Below are 17,965 nucleotides of genomic sequence, written 5' to 3'. Positions count from 1 at the left end.
TTGTCTCTATTATTTCCAAGGGTTATTCTGTGTTCACGGATAAGGCATCCGTATTTTTTGTCACATACTATGTCCTACTTATGACGGTATATGACCTCCAATTTACCAATGCAAGCGTCCTGTGTCCATGTGTGCGTGTCCTCCTCCCCGTATTTACATCAATTTCCATTCTCGTAGTGGCTCTGGGCTGCTCGCTGGTCCTGTGGAAGTATCCACCGTATCATTAAATATCATATAGTTGCAGGGCGACAAATGTATGTTGCACCACCAACCTCTAATTTACCTCATGGACGTTAAATCGGCCGTCAGGTCTCACGGACCCGGATGCCGGCCATGTCTTATACCACCGACGACCACTGTTACACTGCATACCGAGTTTCGTAACGTATCCAGTGTCACGATGCTGTGGCAAAGGAACACCGTATCTGGAACATTTGCCATGCTTGCTTTTAAGGGGAGGTCGGTTGTTATGGGTCGTACATAGAGTGTCGTGAACCCTAACAAAAGAGAATAAGAATAAACAATAAAACAATGACACACGAAAACAATGAAAATGATAAAACATAAAACTAAAATACCATAAACCACCAAAACGCTCCGTATTATTACAAGCTAGCCCATCCGCAAAACTATATCCAACCGTCGGCGAGGCCCGCAATAGAACCAGAAAAACTGTCATAGGGCCAAACCGGTTGTCCAACCTCGGTCGTGTTCGAGCGTAGCAAAGGGCGACCTGCCAGTCCCGTCATCTTGCACCTCTCCGGCTTCAACAAAAACACCTCGCATAGCGCCTAACTCGCCCCAGGAACCCCACCCTCCACCAGTGGCCCATATGCCGAACGAGACCATCCAGAAGAAGGCCAATCACCGTGTTTGAACGCCGTAGGTGATTGTTTTACCAAATCCCAGCAAGTAAGATTCGTCCCATAAGACAGTCACAAGGATGGCAGCCCATGTGCTTCGAACATGTGAAAGAGGCACCGGTCACTTGCTGAGATGCCATCCTCGTTTGGAGATTTCCGTGCACAGAGTCAGTAGCCCTTAAACGCAAACAGGTGGTCGCGTCATATCCATTTCCAACAGCGCTGTTCCCTTGCCCTCTTGTATGCCCAATGCCGAAACGCTGAAAACAAATACAGTGCCATCAAAAGAAACAAAACTAGCACTAAGCACCATACCGGCGCTCGCATCCAAACGATTTGGCGTTAATCCAGCCTGAGAATCCTTGCCCAGAAAGGCAAGTTGCCAAAAGTGAATTGTTCACGGAACAACTACCTCCAGCTGCTTCGTTGTTAAACATATAACCCTCATAAAAGTACCGTTCAACCATCAATTCGCCGATGAACTGCTTTTCTTGTCCTTGCGGGGCTTGATGACAAAGCTGGCCATGATTTGAAGGTGGTCGGCGGGGAAGTGGTAACTGGGAAAACCAGGTACACGCTTGAGATACTCTGCATCTGGCGGACCGAGAATGTCCACGACTTCGAGGGAATTGGTTGAATACCAAATATAATCGATGACATTGGCAAAGCCAGGCGTGTAGTTTGTGAAAGGAAGCTCATCCGGGGTTCCGCTGAGGTGTTGGTAGGAGGATTTGAGGCTGAAAGGGTGCTCGATTCCGTCACGTGTGAAATTTCCATATTGAAACTTTGCGATCTCAGGATGGTCTGGAGCAAGTCGACCCAAGCGGAGGAGCTCTGTGACACCGCTTTCTGAGGTCGAGTTGTAATCACCACATACAAAGAGTGGAATGTCCGTGTTGCTGCGATATTCTTGAGAAGGGGCACATTCGGGGGGGTTGGGATCCTTCTCGACACCTGGTATTTCAATCATTTTTTTGTCCTTGAGACCGGGCCACCGAGCGTATTTCTCGGCCTGCTTGGTGACAAAATCCATAATTAATGCGGTCTGCACAATCTTGACATCGGCGAGCGTGCCTTCCCAGGCAAGATGGGCGTTTACCACAATAAGGCGTGCTCCAGTTCTGCGGCTTTCGAAAAAACCGACAATAGCGATGTTGTCTTTAGGCATGACTCGGTTGAAGATATCATGCTGGCTTTTCATGTCCGGCCGGTTGATGGCGAGCGCCTGGAAATCGATCAGTTGTTTGTCGAGGAGGACAAATTTGCTGCTTTTGTAGAATATGGCGCAGCCATCGACGGACGCTGCGTCCTTCTCAGACATCGTCCGCGCTTTTGATCTAGGGTAATGAATTGCCCTATAATCGTCACGGGCAAGTTCAGGGCCAAAAGTGTCACGAAGAGCATCCGTTGTGATCTCTTGAAGACTAAGAAAATCGGCATCGCGATGACGAATTTCCTCGAGAATTTTTTCTTTGCGATAGTCCCAAGCAAGCGCACCTGATGGCGTGTATCCGTACAGCTGCGATGTGGCATATCGTTCTCCAAGAATGTTCCAAGAAAAAACTGTTACGCGTTCCAGAGATTGAGACACATCTTCCTGGACAATGACAAGCTTGCGGTCATTGGGAGGCAGGGGGACTAGACACAAATTAGAAACGTTTTGCAACCAAGACAAGGTACGGGTAACGCAATGCACACGAGGTGAAGGGCAAGGTTGTAGGGAAAAGATGCACCGGCAGAGAGAGGCGTCTGTGCGTGTGCAGGGGCAGAACGTGACTGGCAAAGAAAAACTTACTGGGGGCCTGTTCTCGTAGATACGAAATTAAAGATCTGGTGCCTTTCTCCATGATTTCTTTCTTCAGCTCTGGATCGAGCGGGTTGCCTTCGATACCAAGCGTCTCAAGCATGTGTAACGAGCCAATCTCAAAGGGGAGAGTGCGGATATTGTTGTTAAACAACAAAAGTTGTTTAAGGAACGTGCACATCCCAAGTTCTCGGGGTAGGTCGGACATTTGATTGTGCGATGCCTCCAAGATCCTCAGCTGGCGTAGGTTGCCGATAGAAGATGGGAGAACAGTTAATTTGTTTGAGCTGATGTACAGCTCCTGGAGGAATTCGTAACAGAACAATTGAGGGGATAAAGCACGCAGCCCTTGACCGCTGAGGTCCAAGTTGTGCCAATCTTGCTGGCGATTCGGCTTGTCGACAGACCACGGCCTCCGAATATCCTCCGAGTCGCCGTCGGCCAGTGTAGAGCTGTTCAAAATGGGCGACGGGCCGCCAATGCCCTTATTCTCACTCGCCTTTAGTCGAGCATAGTAATTGGCCTGATTTTGCTCAACCATGGCAATATTGGCAGCTTCGGCTTCCTTGTGCTGGCGTAGCTGCTCCGCCCAATGCTCAGTTACAGGTGGCTGTTGGGTGGCGCGGATGGTCACACCATGCCCGTTTTGAAGGCCATTTGAAAACGGGCTGGAAGCAGGAATCACACCACTTGAATACGCAGAGTGATGTGCCAGGCTCTGCGTGTTGGTGGTATGACTGCCCTGGTCAGAAGCCTGTAGGACCTGGTGATGCTGCGGAAGGGCCTGGTGCTGGTGCGCAGTAGGTTGCTGAAAGCTGTACAGCATGGGCATGCCACGGCCGGCAGGGTTGCCATTGATTCGGGAAGCATGGCCCTGCTGATGCCCTTGGTTATACATTCCGATAGATAAAAGATTGGCTCCCGCGAGGCAGTATCGAGTGAATTAGATGGAAATGCTGGCTCAGCTGAACACTGACTGAGAAAGCTGCTTAGATAAGGCCCAGAAGGAGTTGACGGAGTGGCACTAGAATGCGCGATATGACGAGGTAGATAAAAGAGGTTTCCAGCCGGTTGCTTATAACGGTAACCATCTGCCATCTACTTGTCATGAGGGACACTGACTGATGTGACAAAGCTACCGTAGCCGTTAAAGGCAAGCGGCAATTTCTATTAGCTGGATAGAATGGGCTGACAAAAACCGAAGGTCGTCTTGCAGTGGCCTCTTTTCTGTCTGCCAGCACGATTGATGTTTAATGTAGAGGTTGATAACGCTTCGGTTAATGGTACAAGATAGTGCATGTGGTTCTTGAGTCGTTACGTTTGCATCGATGCGTTGAACAGAACGTTTGACACTTGCCAGGGAATTGTCGATGTGTAACCAACGAGTCCCTATCCAGCAAAGCCGACACTGTAGGTAATGAGGGTCTGTTAAGGTGGTGGGCGGCAATGCGGGGCGTCGCATAGGTGAGGTCGATGCTATGAGAGCATATCGTGACGGGGTCTTTTCGTGAATCTAGTCGCCGCGCCGTACTCGGTATCCGGAAAGCGTTGTATAATCTGTGATACTATGTGCGGTGGAAGAGTATAGTATATATGTGATTCTGTCGTTTGAGAGGTCGACGTAGATTGCGGGGCTTGGTAGTGTTGTAGTATCGTTGCGCATGGGCACTCTCCCACACTCCCTCACTCTTTCTTATGGTCCTCGACGTTGTGGGTTGTTTCTCAATAATCGGTAAAAAAAAGAAGACGTCTACAAGGCGAGATAGGTATGGTTAGCATGTAGACGCAACGAACTAGCCATATAGAGGGACTGAAAATGGTAAGACGACCTGCAGTAGGGTATGCTAGTGAGGTAGAAGCAAGTCAAAGACGGGTGAGGCAGGCAGCAAAAATGATCATAGAAAAAGGAGGCTGGACAGAGGTAAGATGCCTGGCAAGATAGCATTGAGAAGTTAGAACAAGGAAGACATACCAGAACAACACACGCTTTCGTGGAGACCGTTATGAAAGGTAAAGATCAATCAATACATGTTGATGTGGAATGATGTAAACGGCGATGGCGATGGCGATGTAGTGCACAGCATGGGTCGAGTTTTGCGACAGTGGATGCTGAGAGAGCGACGTAGAGTCACGAGCAATGTGTTTAATTACATAAACAGTAAAAATCACGTGATATTGTTAATGGTGGACATTTTCATTGCTCCCTGGAACACTGCCTCTCTCCAACCAAGCCAGCTCCAGCTGAAACCAAAAGTTTTCAAATCTGAAAATTCTCATTGCTACCAATCGTATAATTTTAAAAACGATTCGTTCTTGAAGTTGAATACGTACGAAAATACGGCGCAAGAAAATGTCGTCCTACATATATGTTGTAGGTAAACAAAGGGCTGATAGAAGCAAAGTATGAGGCTCAGGGTTTGGATTCAGGCTGATAGGTTACCATCAACTCAGATGGGTTGGCAACAATGCCTTTCATAAAATGGCAGGCACCTTAACCACGAACGCTTGTCCATACCGCGCAACTGATGCGACTAGTAATTGAGATGCTGGTGGTGCGGTCTTGTTTGGTTTACGCTATATCGTAAGATATCTAGCCTTGGCGAAAATTGGTCGGCGGGGGGAGCCTTGAAGTGCAACTCGAAGCACAGTCGCGGAGACCAAGGCCGCCAACCCGTACAACAAATAAGGGCGGGGAACCTTGCTCCCAACATTTGACCCCAATTAACCCGATGGATGTTGAGGAGATTGGTCCGAATGGCTATCCAGTCTTTCAAAATCGCGGCACAGCGTGTCCTTCTGCGTTCCATGCCTTCCTCCGTGTTTTGCACTAGGTTAATTATTCCTGATATACAAATAGTACGATGTGATCAGTATGGCGAGTTGTGTATGATGCGCAGCGAAGGTATATTAATCTGCTCTTGCCCGGACGCTGGCAGAAAACGGAGCAGGTGATGCGGATGCCGCAGATGAAGCTAAAGCAGTTCGCCCATATTGTGCGTCTGACTTTTTTCCGTGGCCTCTTGGGTCTCTCGAGCCACATTATTTTGTTGATCCTTCACCACTCTTATTTCTATTTCAGTGCGCATCTTCCCAGTTTCTTTATTTCTCTGTCGTCCATCCTTCCCTATTACATCCTCAATCGCATTTGCAGCTGCTATTGTTTACATTCACACTGTTGCAAGTGTTCCGTGAGCCTATTCGTCCCGTACCCTTCGCGTGTCCTTGGCCCCCATTTCGCAGTTGCTTATGCTTATGCTCTCTTAACGCCTCACGACTATTCTAATTCCTGTCTTTACATATCCTTCCTATCGTGGTCCTTCGGCCTAAGTTTCCTACCTCAAATAAACTATCACTATTTTTCGAATATCGCTTCTCTTCCTCTCTTTAGGATCTCCCTCCTCGTCCCTCCCTGCATGCTTCCTCCACAGACCCAATCGCACGGTTTCTTTTGTTTTATGCCTGGTAGGCGGTTAACTTATACCACGTCACTCATCTTAATTACATCGGATTCGTGACGTGGAAGGACCGTTCTGGCGGCCGGAGCCTTTCTTTGACATCACATCTACCCAAGGAGGCCACAAAACATGGGAAATGTTATCTTACGAGGTCAAACCATCTTGCACGAGGCTGCGACTAACAGGAGCGAGTTTAGCCCCTCTCCACATTTTTAAGGGGCCTGCAGAACAAAGTGTTCGCCAGCGTTACAGCCCAATCTACATTTGATTGAGCCCGGACATACAAAAATGGAATATCTAGGCTACGTCGCTGCCAACAACCCCCCACCCAACTACTATTTGCGCAGGGCACCGCCGCCTCAGCCACCGCAAAATCCGACGCCCACAACAGTGACATCCACCACAGGAACGTTTCCATTATCAGGTGGCCAGCCGAGAACCAACTCCAGTAATAGCTCACGGAGTCGATCGTCGCACGAGACCGGCCCTCCGGCGTTCCTGGGTGCTACCACTTTCACCCGCCACGAGAATCAAAGTCATCCCTCGCCTGTGTCTATACAAGGCGACCAGCTCCAGGACAGATACCAGCAGCCACAACTCCCTCCTCCTTACAAGGCGTCCCCGATTGGCAATCATCACAAGGAGCTACCACCAACACCGGCGCCGTCGGCATTGATCGGAGGGCTTGACTTTGATGTAACATTGCAGTCACCGCTTCATACAGCTGTGACTATAGACGGAGCGACCCATTTGCTCGCCACCCCAGTGACTTCTTCTATTGTTTTGCCCCTCGACCATTCGCCTGCCCGGTCGAGCTACCCTTCACAAGCGGTTGGAACTGCCCAATCTATGAGGTCTGCCCACCTTCGTACGGTGGCTACGCCTAAGCGAAAAATACAGAAGTTCCAAAAATCATCTTTGCAGGAAAGAACACTTACGGAACACGGCCAGCAGCCATACAGGCGAGGTAAAATCGGGCATCAGCAACAAGAGCAGCCACAATACCACCAACAACGTCAACAACAACAGCAACAACAGCAACAACAGCAGGAGGGGCAACTGGAACAACAGCGAGAATACCGGCGGCAACAACGGCAGAACCAAGAGCAGGACCAAGACCAAAACCAAGACCTAGAGCAGGACCAGGAGCAACTTCACGGCCAGTATCGGAGAAATCTACGAGATAAAGATCAGAGGCCCAATTCAAGAAGGCACCGGCATCGCGAATTGGGACATCCGTACGAGTACGAGCACGAGCACCTGCGGAATCGTAACTACGCACTTGAAAGCAAACAAAACCGAGCTCCGGGAGACCCACAGAAACAGCCACGGCAGCAGAAGATCAGTAGTACATCAGTCGTGCCTGGTCCAAATGCCCTTTATTCCGAAAGCATAACGAAATCGTTCGCGCGAAACGATAACAATTACCGCACTTCTGGCTTCGCAACCTTGGGCCCTAAGACAATGCTACCCAGCGAACCACCATCCAGTGCGGACGGGGGCGGGTCATCGTCCCAATCTTTGCTTTCTACAGCATTCGACCAAACAAAACCTTTCTTGATACGCAACGGGCGCACATATCTTTCCGACCCTTCCTTACCGTATCCCCTCCCTGTGGATCTGGAAGAGCTGCACCGCCAGTCGCTTCGTTCACTTCTTTTGTTCCAACTATTCGGTGGCCCGGTGTGCTCCCCTTCATTTGCTAACAGGCCCCCCACTCGCGTTTTGGAAGTCGGTTGCGGTTCTGCCTTCTGGAGCATTATGTGCAACCAATACTATGCACGCCAAGGACACCGTGGTATATCATTCTCTGGTATCGACATCGCACCCATTGGCTTAGGTGCTAAGGGGCCTGATGATATAGGACTCACAAACCAATCGGTGTCAGGGAAGGAGAAGGGCCAAATGAATTGGCGTTTTGTGCAGCACGATGTCCGCCGTTTGCCTTGGCCCTTTGAAGTCGAGGAATTTGACCTGATCATGATCAAGGATGTGTCCTTGGCCATGCGCTCCGATACATATCAACTTGTGTTTGACGAGTGCATCCGCCTCCTCCAGCCTGGCGGGACACTAGAAGTATGGGATTCTGATCATGCTATCCGACTGCTGCGCCCTCATATACCCTCTGTACCGGCAACGCCGTCAAGCCAAGAAGAAGACGACTACAATAGCGCGATGACTGCCGGTGCATATGTTCTTACACCGAATACACCACTTTCCGCGCCGCTAAATAGTTACATCGTCGAGTATAACGCTTGGCTCGTGAAAGCCCTCGAGTCGCGGTCCCTCCCATTTGCACAATGTGCCCTTGCAGGGGCCCTTTTTCTCCAGGAAGCAGAGTCGCTTACAAACGTGTCATCTCGTCGATTGGCCGTGCCACTATCCGAAATGCGTTGGGAGCGGGAGGGTGTCGGTGGCGTGGTGACTAAGGATGGCAAGCCATACATTGAGACCAAGAACGTGCCGAAAGCAAAAGGTCAGAGCCGAGACCTGGAGCCGGGCATCAAGACAATTACCCCAGCCCAAACCGCGTTACGACGCACTGCGCTTCTGACGGTTGTACAACTTATCCAGAGTTTGGAGCCCATCCTGCGTGAGGTCAGCGGTAAGAGCCAGGATGAGTGGGATGGCTGGTCTGGCAAGATGGTAAATGATTTGATGAGAGAAAATGGTACATTCTGGGGCGAGTGCCTGGAGGTAGGCGCATGGTGGGCGCAAAAACGATAAAAGTATGTCACATGGTTTGGAAGAGAAAAGATGGCTAGGCCTCGCTTCATCTATTTTCCCAACGTGCAATTTATAGCACTGCATGTCTCGTGTTGTGGGCGGTAGACTGTTCATCGCTAATCGTTTGCTCGTCTTACTTGCTTAAATGCCACCGGCTTCTGACTGGACGTGAGATTGTTGATTTGGCACTTTTACAGGATTTCTTGTTCCCCTGAACTATTTGGTATCAAGCTTGGTCAACTAGTCCACAATGCTCTTTCGGCGCGGAGCATTATTCCCCGTCGTAGCGCTGTCTCAGTGTGCGGTATCGTTTGAGATAATATCTACATATTTTTTGTTCCAGCCCAAAAAGGCAGAATGGTCAGCATCAATCTGGCTGATAGACCCGTGATTAGGATACCTGCAAGCCAAGGACCAATCGATGCAAAAACAAACGTCAACACTTACAAGGCTTCGATTTCTAGAAAACCGTCAGTACAGAAGCAAGAAACACGGGTCAAGGATCCTCACCTTTTTGCACAAACTGGGCGCGCGCAATGGCGCGACGAATGGCGTCATCATCCCGCAAAGCAGAATTGGCAGAAAAGGCAGTGTGTAAGCGGCGACGGAAATATTCGTGGCCCTGAGGATAGTCCTTCCCCAGGTTGAGGAGTTCTACGTGAAATCAGGTTTGTTGGTCGTTAGTGATGCATGCCCCTCCTAAAGCCTGCAGGCCTCGGGTCAAGCCACCGCCGCTTGAAGAAGCCTACCTTTGTAGATATTGATCACTTGCTTCCGCAGCTCCGCGTTCACCGGTGACGGCATAGCTTCGCGGCAACTTAGCACAGCGTAGAGTGTTTCTTTAGAGGGACTGTCAACGTGTTTCGTACAGCTTGAATCCGTGTCTGTGCTGAAACCTTCCAGAGGAAATGGGCATGCAGTCTTGGTTGGTTGGATACGGACCGTGTTGTTAATGGGTCGTTTGTGTGACATGCGATTCCACTGTCATTATCCAGCTACTCCGTACAGTTCCGATATATTATGCTGTAATAAAATTCAAGCCCGAATACCTCCAAGGACGAGTGGGTTGGTGCGGGGTTAGCTGGTTGGCATAGGCTGAACCCTCACCAATTGAAAAGCGCGACCTGATATTTATAAGAGAGCCCGTTATTAGAGCTATGAGGCACCTGTATACATCTCTCAAATTTTATTGGGGACTTCCAAGAGCCTCGGCATACTATGCTTTAAGCCGAGACCGGCCGTTATATCAATAAATAGTGCTTGGCCTGTGTTTTGTAACGCGTCTACGGCACGAGTTCACGACAAAATACTTCCGACAGGGACAAGAAAGCAAATCGTCATCTACAATGACATTCCCAAAGCTGCAATCATTCCAGGCAGCTGCCCGATGGACCGACTGTTACAGTGCTGGTTGGATGGCACGGCCAGTTACGAGGATTCAAAAGTACCGCTCTGAATTACATCTGAACCATGCTACTGCCAGAACCTACTCTATCGTCTGCCTGGCCGGTGGTGCCATGACGACAAGGACGTTTTCATCTCTGCAGCCTGGACCCGGCAGCGGACTCGAGCCTTCACCACTACCACCGGCGCGGTGGCTGGCGGACCTTCGCCACCGCGTTGGGAAATGCATTATGTTTGGTTGCTCAACAGCACAAGTCTCCGAGGCCGCCATGGTGGCTCGGGCTCTAGCGACCGAGTGGCGACGGCTCATAGCCGGCAGTGAGGGTTATCTGACCGGTGAACGGCGAGGTTTGGAAGGCCAAAAGGTGGTTTGGGGCGAAATGGACTCATTTGTACGTGATCTCCAGGTGTGGTTGCTTCTCGGCAGCAAATTGGCCAGATGCCATTTCAATCACTGACAGGAGGAACATAGGCCCACGTGAACAATGTCGTGTACGCACGCTACGCTGAGTCTTCCAGGGTCAACTGGGTCAACCACATTGCCCTTCACGTCGACGCGGCGCACAGCGATCAGTGGTTGGGCCTAATGCAAGCCCAGACAGTCGGTCTAATCATGAAGAGCTTGACAACGGAGTTCAAGTTTGTAAGCCTGCTACGCTCAGCCGTTACTAACTAACCTTGGACTTGTTGATTCAACACATGCTGACAGTTAAACCATTGAAGCCCATGACTTTCCCGGATGCCATCTCGGTGTATCACCGGCTGCGAGTGTCGCCCGAAGCGAACCCCAAGTCGACGTCGTTGCTGCTCGACTGCTTGGTTCTCTCGCACAGCCACAAGCGCATTGCAGCACGCGTCTACGAGGATGTGTCGTTTTATGACTACAGAACGGCATCCAAGACACAAATGCCTGAGTTCATGCGGGAGGTGCTGACCGACCTCTGGCAGCAGCAACTGCATGAGGCGACTCTGGCGCGTATTCGGATTTGGGAGCTAGTGGCCGCTGTGGAGCGACTAGAGAAGCAAACATGGGACCGTGAGGAAGCTGTAGAGGATATTGGGAGCGTTGGAACATGATGGAAGCATGAGAGGAGTGTGTTCCCTGAGAGAGTGTGCACAGCAGCATCCCAGAAAAGTGATTCTAGTCCCTGAAACTGAAGAGAGGGGAGGTGAAAAGTGGTAAAAATAAAGTTATTATCCAACAGCAAGCCAAATACAGTCTCAATTACACAGAGGGCATCGCTACTGGGCGGCTTTCCAGCCTTGTCTCACCGGCGCTTGTTGGTGCATCGGAAGCGTTATTTTGGTAAGCTGTGAATGGGAGCTTTGGGATAATTGCAAGAGATACGCAGTAATGTGTCGTCTCCGCACGTCCCACGTTCGTCAAACACCCACTGGCGCCCCACTATTCTCACCTCCCCCATCTTTTAATTTATAGGTCGTTTCCCATATTTTGCCAGCCGTCGTTACACAGTGCATATTATGGATGCACTGTACTGTGTTAAGACGGAGGAGTAGTATGTTGTACGAGTATTCTGTATTACTCTATAACTCCCATAACGAGTGTTGTTTTGGAGTACGGAGAACCTGTGCTTTGCATTCCCACCCCACCTCTGCCCCTTATCTGGAGTGGAAACCGCCCGCCACCATCGTAGGCGCACGGTCAGAATCTGCACTAGACTTAGCTTTGGTTTGCCAAACTCTGCCGCCTTTCTTTTCCTTTCCCACCTATGAATTTCTTCTTCTTCCTCTACCAATGGGAACACCTGACAACATCTATTTCTCCCCAGCCGTACATCGCTTACTGCACACCAACCAACACAAACCGCGTCTTCCACCTCCGTCCACTCCTACCACGATTTATCGTTGAATCTTTCAAAACGCCACACTTGACCAAGTTGACGGGTCGGGCGATCTGCACCGTTGCGTGCTTCGTTTCCCAACTGTGGTCTCCGCATCGACGCCGCCGTCATTCAGCAGACCATCTAATACACCCGTCGACGATACTTTCGTTTCATCCCGTTGACCGCCCTCGTCCGTCATACTGGCTCAGAAATCAACTTCTGGGTCGGGTTTTCTTGTATGACTCGCGCGTCGCCCTTGGCCAAGCGACAGCCGGGTGCGGCCAACCAGCGCGACAACCACAACGAGAGCGGTGTTGGAAGTCATGGGAAGCGCACAACCAAATACCAGCAAAAGCCCTCTCACGGCCTGCCGCTTGTTGGCGGCGATGCCGTAGCCCGATCGTCGCCATCTTCTGGCAACTCTGTCCTCACCATCCCGTCTCATCCTCCGGCCGTGGCCGCTGGTGCTCCGTCCCCACCAACACTTTTTGCTACCGTGGCCGCCGCTGCCGTGGCTAACGGTTGCACCCGTGGTACGGACACGATGGCGTCTTCCTCACCTGCAGCCTACCACGGGCAGCAGCGCCACCGCAAGTCCGATCCCTCTCTGGTAACATCGACTGGCTCCCGCCGCTCGCACGTGTCCGACCGCCATCTGCCGAATGTCGACGTTTCTCAGCCGCACTCTTCTTCGGACTCTCTAGCTGTCCCCCACACACTTGCGACGTCAAACGATGTCTCAGGTGTACCTGCACCATCCGCTGTATCGTTTGAAGAGTCGTACCGCCGCATTGATGTCAATGCTACCAAGAACGCCAACGTCCACCGTGACACCGGGCCTCTCGACCTTGCAATAACAATTCTCCGCTCCTGTCCGCTGTATGACACTATAGCCATTCTCATCATTCTCATGCAGCTTTCGCCCGTGGTTCTATCGGTCGTCTACATGCTGTTTACCGTTCTCACCTTCGTCCCTCCTGTCACGTCTAGCTCCGGCTTGAGCCTGACAGAAATATTCGAGGGTGGTCTCGGTACGCCGGCTTTCACCACTATTATATGTATGGATGTTGGCATCCTACTTGTCTGGCTCTTTCTCTGGGGCCCACTGCAACTCCTTATCCTTGATTTTGCGCAGGTTGTTATCGCACTCACACTAGGAGGTGGTTACAACAACAGCAGCTCTCGCCAAGGCTCCACTAACAACATATTTGTTTGCTTGGGCATTGTTATTTTTACCCACTTCAGTCATATTACCAGCCTGGAAAACCTCACTGCCGACCATTCATCTGCCTTTGCTGACCTTCATATCTCGGTCCACCAATCGTCCAGGTCTTTCGCTCGTCGTGTGGGTGGTGCCTCGTGGGTCCGAAATGTGTTCGCAATCCATATCCTCATGCAGGGCATCGTGCGCTACATTAGGGAGTGGTATCTTCGGCGGGAGAAACGAGACTCCATGTCTAACTATCAATCGGATCCTGAGACCGGAAGGGCCATGTGCTTACATGATATATCCATGGAAGGTACGCCTTCTGGTGCTGCAGACGCTGATGGTCATACTGGCATGTCTGGTAATATTACAATTACCGACTCGGTCAACCACAGCATGGGACCATCTAGCACGGTTGGGCCAAATAGCGTTACACCGTCTGCCAACACAGGGTTTATTACTATGGATGCAGACAGCGCGTCTGCCCCCGGGATGACCGGTAATACCACAATGGCCTCGATTCCGACAACTCACATTTCTTCGAAGAAAAAGAAAAAACAAAGTGCGCTCGTCCGCCTGCGCCAGCCCTTATGGGCGGCTTTGGCTAGCACAAAGATTGTCATGATCAAGGAGTATGAACTGTCGCAGGCGGCGTCCGAGTCCGCTGGAGCGGAGGCAACCGATGTAGATAACCTCGGAAATGCTCCCTTTTACGCACAACCAGGTCAGATTTGGGTGTGTTATGTTGGACACGACGAAGTATGCTTCAGTACCAGCGCCTTTCCCAGTGAAGACAAAGATCAAGAGATGTCTGGTGCACTGGCACAGTCAAACTCATTTTTCATTGACACCACCAAACCATTTTATGTTCGCATAAATAACGCCACGTGGCAGCCGACACGCATTATTCCTATCGTTGAGGGCCAGGGTGAGAATCCGACGGACCCAGCAGACGACACCAAGTGGGATCTTTCAAATGACACCACAACCCGCTGGACTGGTGACATTTATGGCCTCACCCCTCTCTCTAGTTACGAGTGCGAATTCGTCAGTACTCGTTCTGGCGAAGTACTTTTCAGCACCAGCGTCAGGACTGCTGCCGCCCCTTCTAAAAGTACGGCTATTGCGGCTGCAAAACCAGCGCCGCCAAGTCAACTGCGCCCACACGAGTCACCTGCCACGACTATCAAAGCATCTATTACGACCCAGGAAGCCAAGCTGAACGATGAGAAAACAAGGTTCAAGACACTTCGCAGGGACAACAATCGCCGTGCCAATGCGCTGAAAAAGGAAATTGACCGATTGACTGCCTCCGTTCAGTCTGCAGGCGGAAATGATGACAAATTTAAACAAAAAATCACTCAAAATTCAGTTCAACAGAAACAGGCGGAACAAGCAATTGAGGTCATTGAGGCTGAGCTCAAGGACATTAGCACCGTTCCTGAAGAAATCCTCGGCCAATACCGTAACAAGAAAAGCGAATGGGACCGTGAAAAGGCTCAGTTCGACGGCGTCATGGCGTCATTTAAAAGCTTCAAGAGCTCCGTTGACAGCGAGATTCAGTCGCTGGAAGACGACCATGCCACTTTCCAAGCCAAGCGAAACAAGATAGCTTCTCGCATCGCCAAGGCCGACAGTGAGCATGCGCAAATCATGGATGCCAACGCCCGTGGCCTTGACGAGGCCGAGCGCCGTCGCCAGGAGCGCGTCAATATCGAGACTGAGATTGCGAGGTCTCACCAGAGTTACGTGGAACGCCTTGTCGCTGCGCAGAATGCGAACGAGGAAAAGGTGCATGCAATTGAAATACTACACGAGACAATGCGCTCATTTTATTCTTCTTTTGACAGCGAGCGGCCTTACGAGAACCGATATGCTGTCGGAACTGCCCATATACTTCAGGCTACGAATAGCGGTGCACCAACATCGGCCCGAGGGGCTTGGCCAACACCACATGTGCAATCAAGTTCCTTGCATGTCCCTCAGACCCCATGGTCCGCCATACCGACAGTAGCCACCTCGGGAGTTTCGCCCATTACGGTCAGTGCAGCGCCTGTTGCACCTTTTATACGCAATCAACAACTGGCAGCCACTCCCATGCCGCCAATACTTCGGATGCGTGGCCGGTCATCTTCGATGCTGAGCGATGTTTCTGGTTTCACCCAGTCTAGCACTGCGGATGACGATAATACGGCTGCACATATCGGAGGTGTTACCACTGGCGGTTCACATAGCACCGACGTGTTCGTCTCTTCGAGTACGTTTTCTGGGCAGACTTCGCAAGCTGGGACAATCCGAGGCCCACCGCCTTTCGAACTAACTCAAGACCAAGGCAGCTCTGGTTCTGCCTCCGGTTCTGGATCTGGGAGCAGCGTTCACAGTGGCAGTGGAAGTGCGGGCAGTATCCGTGACCTGCCTAGCCCGTTGTGAGCAGAGTCTTGCTTATGAGGCACTGTGATATATTGTATCTTATTTCAACGAAGTTTAACTTGTAGCCAGTTATCCGTTTGCCCATACGCTCTCACATATCTTTATTCCGTGAATAATACTCAACTGAACTGTGACTTCGCCTTTAAACCCCCGCATATTATGTTTGTGGGGCACAGGCTGCTATTACTTTTATATTAGTGCATTTCACCAGGCTTATCGCTCACGTTGCCGAGGGAATTAATTGATGTCACACAAAGGGACCCCAAGGCGAGAGTTAAGAATCCTAACAATACTACCTGTGTGAGAGCTTTCAACTCGTAGTATCTCGATTGTACTTTGTATGGTTTGCTTACTGGTAGCATGAACCTACGAGGTGGCGGTGGTGATGCTATTTCTTAAGAATAAACAATGATGGCACGCAGCAACGTGCCGTCAAACCCGCAATGCTTATTTCTGTTATTACGAATAATCGAAGCAAGACTTACGAAACAGATAGTGGCACGATGATTAGTATAGATATCGGTATCAGTGAGGAAGAAGAATGGGGCGTCATGGTCGAGACCATGGACTGGGAGTCGGTGTGAGTACGTGGCATATTCTGCTCTTTTGCTCGAACTTTGTTTCTCTTCCGCACACGACACCTCGCAGTACGCCGCGCTACCCCCCAATACCGCGCGAAATATTCCAGGTCAAAACCATGCATGTTAACGAATGTGAATCATTGTATTAGTCGAAATACCAGAACGTCGTTTGGGTGCTTGACCTCGGTGGCCCCGTTGCCGTTGATGCCCCTAATTGATCAAATGACAAAAACCAGAAGAATTTTTGTAAGCTCACCACAGCCTCTGATTGGCCACCGCACCCTTGCAAACAATTAACATGAGCATTTTAAGCCCTTTCAAAATATTATCATCAACAATAGCCTTTAACTCTCCCTTGCAACCCTCCTCCCGTCCTCTTTCTCGAAGCTGTATACGGCTTCCGAGAAGCCCTCTTTAACCGATTAACATTTACGTATCTCGTACTAGTATACCTTTATTTATTACTACCCGGTTTAAAAGGGAAATTATTATCATGACTACTTATCTAACCACCGCTAATATTTTCTTGTTGTTATTGATGTTTTGCGAGGCCTGAAATCTTGAAATACTTACGTCATGACTATATTTGTACGGGTGCATTGGCAAACCAGAGGCCATATTGAGTTACGTTTTTTCATGTTTGTTGGAGCCATTACACGGTTAGGTAGCCAAGTTACAGCCTTGTGTTACATAATCATTATGTGGGGACCCTGCGATTCTCATATCCTACTTATGGCAGTGGGCCATTCGCTTCATGATTCTTGGAAATATCACCTGCGCTGGACGAGGGCTGGAAGAACAGCTATTGATACAAACTGCGTCACGACACAGACATACCGCAGTAACCATGGTCGATTCCAATCCAAACCTCATCCAAGATGACTTGCGGCAACGCAATGCTATACCTCTGATTTTGATCCACGATGGCAGCGGCACTATTTTTAGCTATTACATCCTTGACAACATCGATCGAAAGCTCCTAGGTATCGCCAACCCACGGTTCAAGTCCGGGATTCCCTGGGCTGGGGGTCTACGCGAAATGGCAACAATCTATGCTGGCCTTGTTGCGTCTGCCATCCTATCTGGGCCTGTCATTCTCGGTGGATGGTCGTTGGGGGGGCTCCTGGCCCTCGAGACCGCTCATGTTCTATCCCAGTCATACCCCGACGTGAGTGTGGCAGGCCTTGTTCTTGTCGACAGCGTTTACCCGCTGCCACCCAAGGCGGGTTGGAGTGTCCCAGGAATGCGGTTGGCCGAGCGTCGCATCGAGTGGCCTGCAACAACGACAAGGGCGACGAAAATTTGTGTGGAAAGGTGCTTCAAGGAGGCGTACCGAATGGTACGTGAGTGGTCCGTTCCCGTCTTCCGTACGCCTCCGGCCGTACTTATCCGCTGCCGGGACCAAGTTCCCACCCCAGATGACGGCATACTTTACGTCGACCTCTACCGCCAAGATCGACGACTAGGCTGGGACAACTATTGCAAAGACTGGTTCTGTCAAGTTTTGGACATCCCAACCCACCACTACAATGTTTTCGGGCTCGGCCACATCGAAACCGTTACCAACATGGTCAAGACGGCCTGTGAAACAATAGAGAAAAGGTGGCTGTCTTCTCTCCCAGAGTAAAGAGGATTTGAATGGGGGGGGGG

At 50.5% G+C, this 17,965-nt stretch overlaps 6 protein-coding genes across 6 annotated transcripts; 4 read left to right on the top strand and 2 right to left on the bottom strand.

Annotated features, from left to right (window-relative positions):
- Nucleotides 1–1,329: 1,329 nt before the first annotated feature.
- On the bottom strand, nt 1,330–3,565 carry SPSK_07136 (CCR4-NOT transcription complex subunit 6; the record flags this gene model as incomplete). The annotated part of the gene is made up of 2 exons (XM_016733804.1): nt 1,330–2,501; nt 2,659–3,565. 2 exons carry the CDS (start codon nt 3,563–3,565, stop codon nt 1,330–1,332), a joined length of 2,079 nt encoding a protein of 692 aa, XP_016590309.1.
- A 2,845-nt stretch (nt 3,566–6,410) lies between these two features.
- SPSK_07081 (uncharacterized protein) lies at nt 6,411–8,849 on the top strand (the record flags this gene model as incomplete). Its single annotated transcript, XM_016733750.1, has 1 exon — nt 6,411–8,849. The coding sequence occupies one exon, from the start codon at nt 6,411–6,413 to the stop codon at nt 8,847–8,849; it is 2,439 nt and encodes an 812-aa protein (XP_016590308.1).
- Nucleotides 8,850–9,345: 496 nt separating this feature from the next.
- Nucleotides 9,346–9,653, bottom strand: SPSK_08171 (LYR family protein; the record flags this gene model as incomplete). Its single annotated transcript, XM_016734809.1, has 2 exons — nt 9,346–9,503; nt 9,599–9,653. The coding sequence occupies 2 exons, from the start codon at nt 9,651–9,653 to the stop codon at nt 9,346–9,348; spliced, it is 213 nt and encodes a 70-aa protein (XP_016590307.1).
- A 542-nt stretch (nt 9,654–10,195) lies between these two features.
- SPSK_07676 (uncharacterized protein) lies at nt 10,196–11,330 on the top strand (the record flags this gene model as incomplete). The annotated part of the gene is made up of 3 exons (XM_016734333.1): nt 10,196–10,645; nt 10,726–10,896; nt 10,977–11,330. The coding sequence occupies 3 exons, from the start codon at nt 10,196–10,198 to the stop codon at nt 11,328–11,330; spliced, it is 975 nt and encodes a 324-aa protein (XP_016590306.1).
- Nucleotides 11,331–12,335: 1,005 nt separating this feature from the next.
- Nucleotides 12,336–15,734, top strand: SPSK_06931 (ubiquitination network signaling protein; the record flags this gene model as incomplete). The annotated part of the gene is made up of 1 exon (XM_016733601.1): nt 12,336–15,734. The coding sequence occupies one exon, from the start codon at nt 12,336–12,338 to the stop codon at nt 15,732–15,734; it is 3,399 nt and encodes a 1,132-aa protein (XP_016590305.1).
- Nucleotides 15,735–17,162: 1,428 nt separating this feature from the next.
- Nucleotides 17,163–17,942, top strand: SPSK_07904 (Thioesterase domain containing protein; the record flags this gene model as incomplete). Its single annotated transcript, XM_016734557.1, has 1 exon — nt 17,163–17,942. The coding sequence occupies one exon, from the start codon at nt 17,163–17,165 to the stop codon at nt 17,940–17,942; it is 780 nt and encodes a 259-aa protein (XP_016590304.1).
- Nucleotides 17,943–17,965: the final 23 nt, after the last annotated feature.

This window comes from Sporothrix schenckii, assembly GCF_000961545.1.
Source record: "Sporothrix schenckii 1099-18 chromosome Unknown Cont41, whole genome shotgun sequence".
NCBI lineage: Eukaryota > Fungi > Ascomycota > Sordariomycetes > Ophiostomatales > Ophiostomataceae > Sporothrix > Sporothrix schenckii.
The sequence above is the reverse complement of the archived record's forward strand: the minus strand, read 5'-3'. Positions and strand labels throughout refer to the sequence as shown.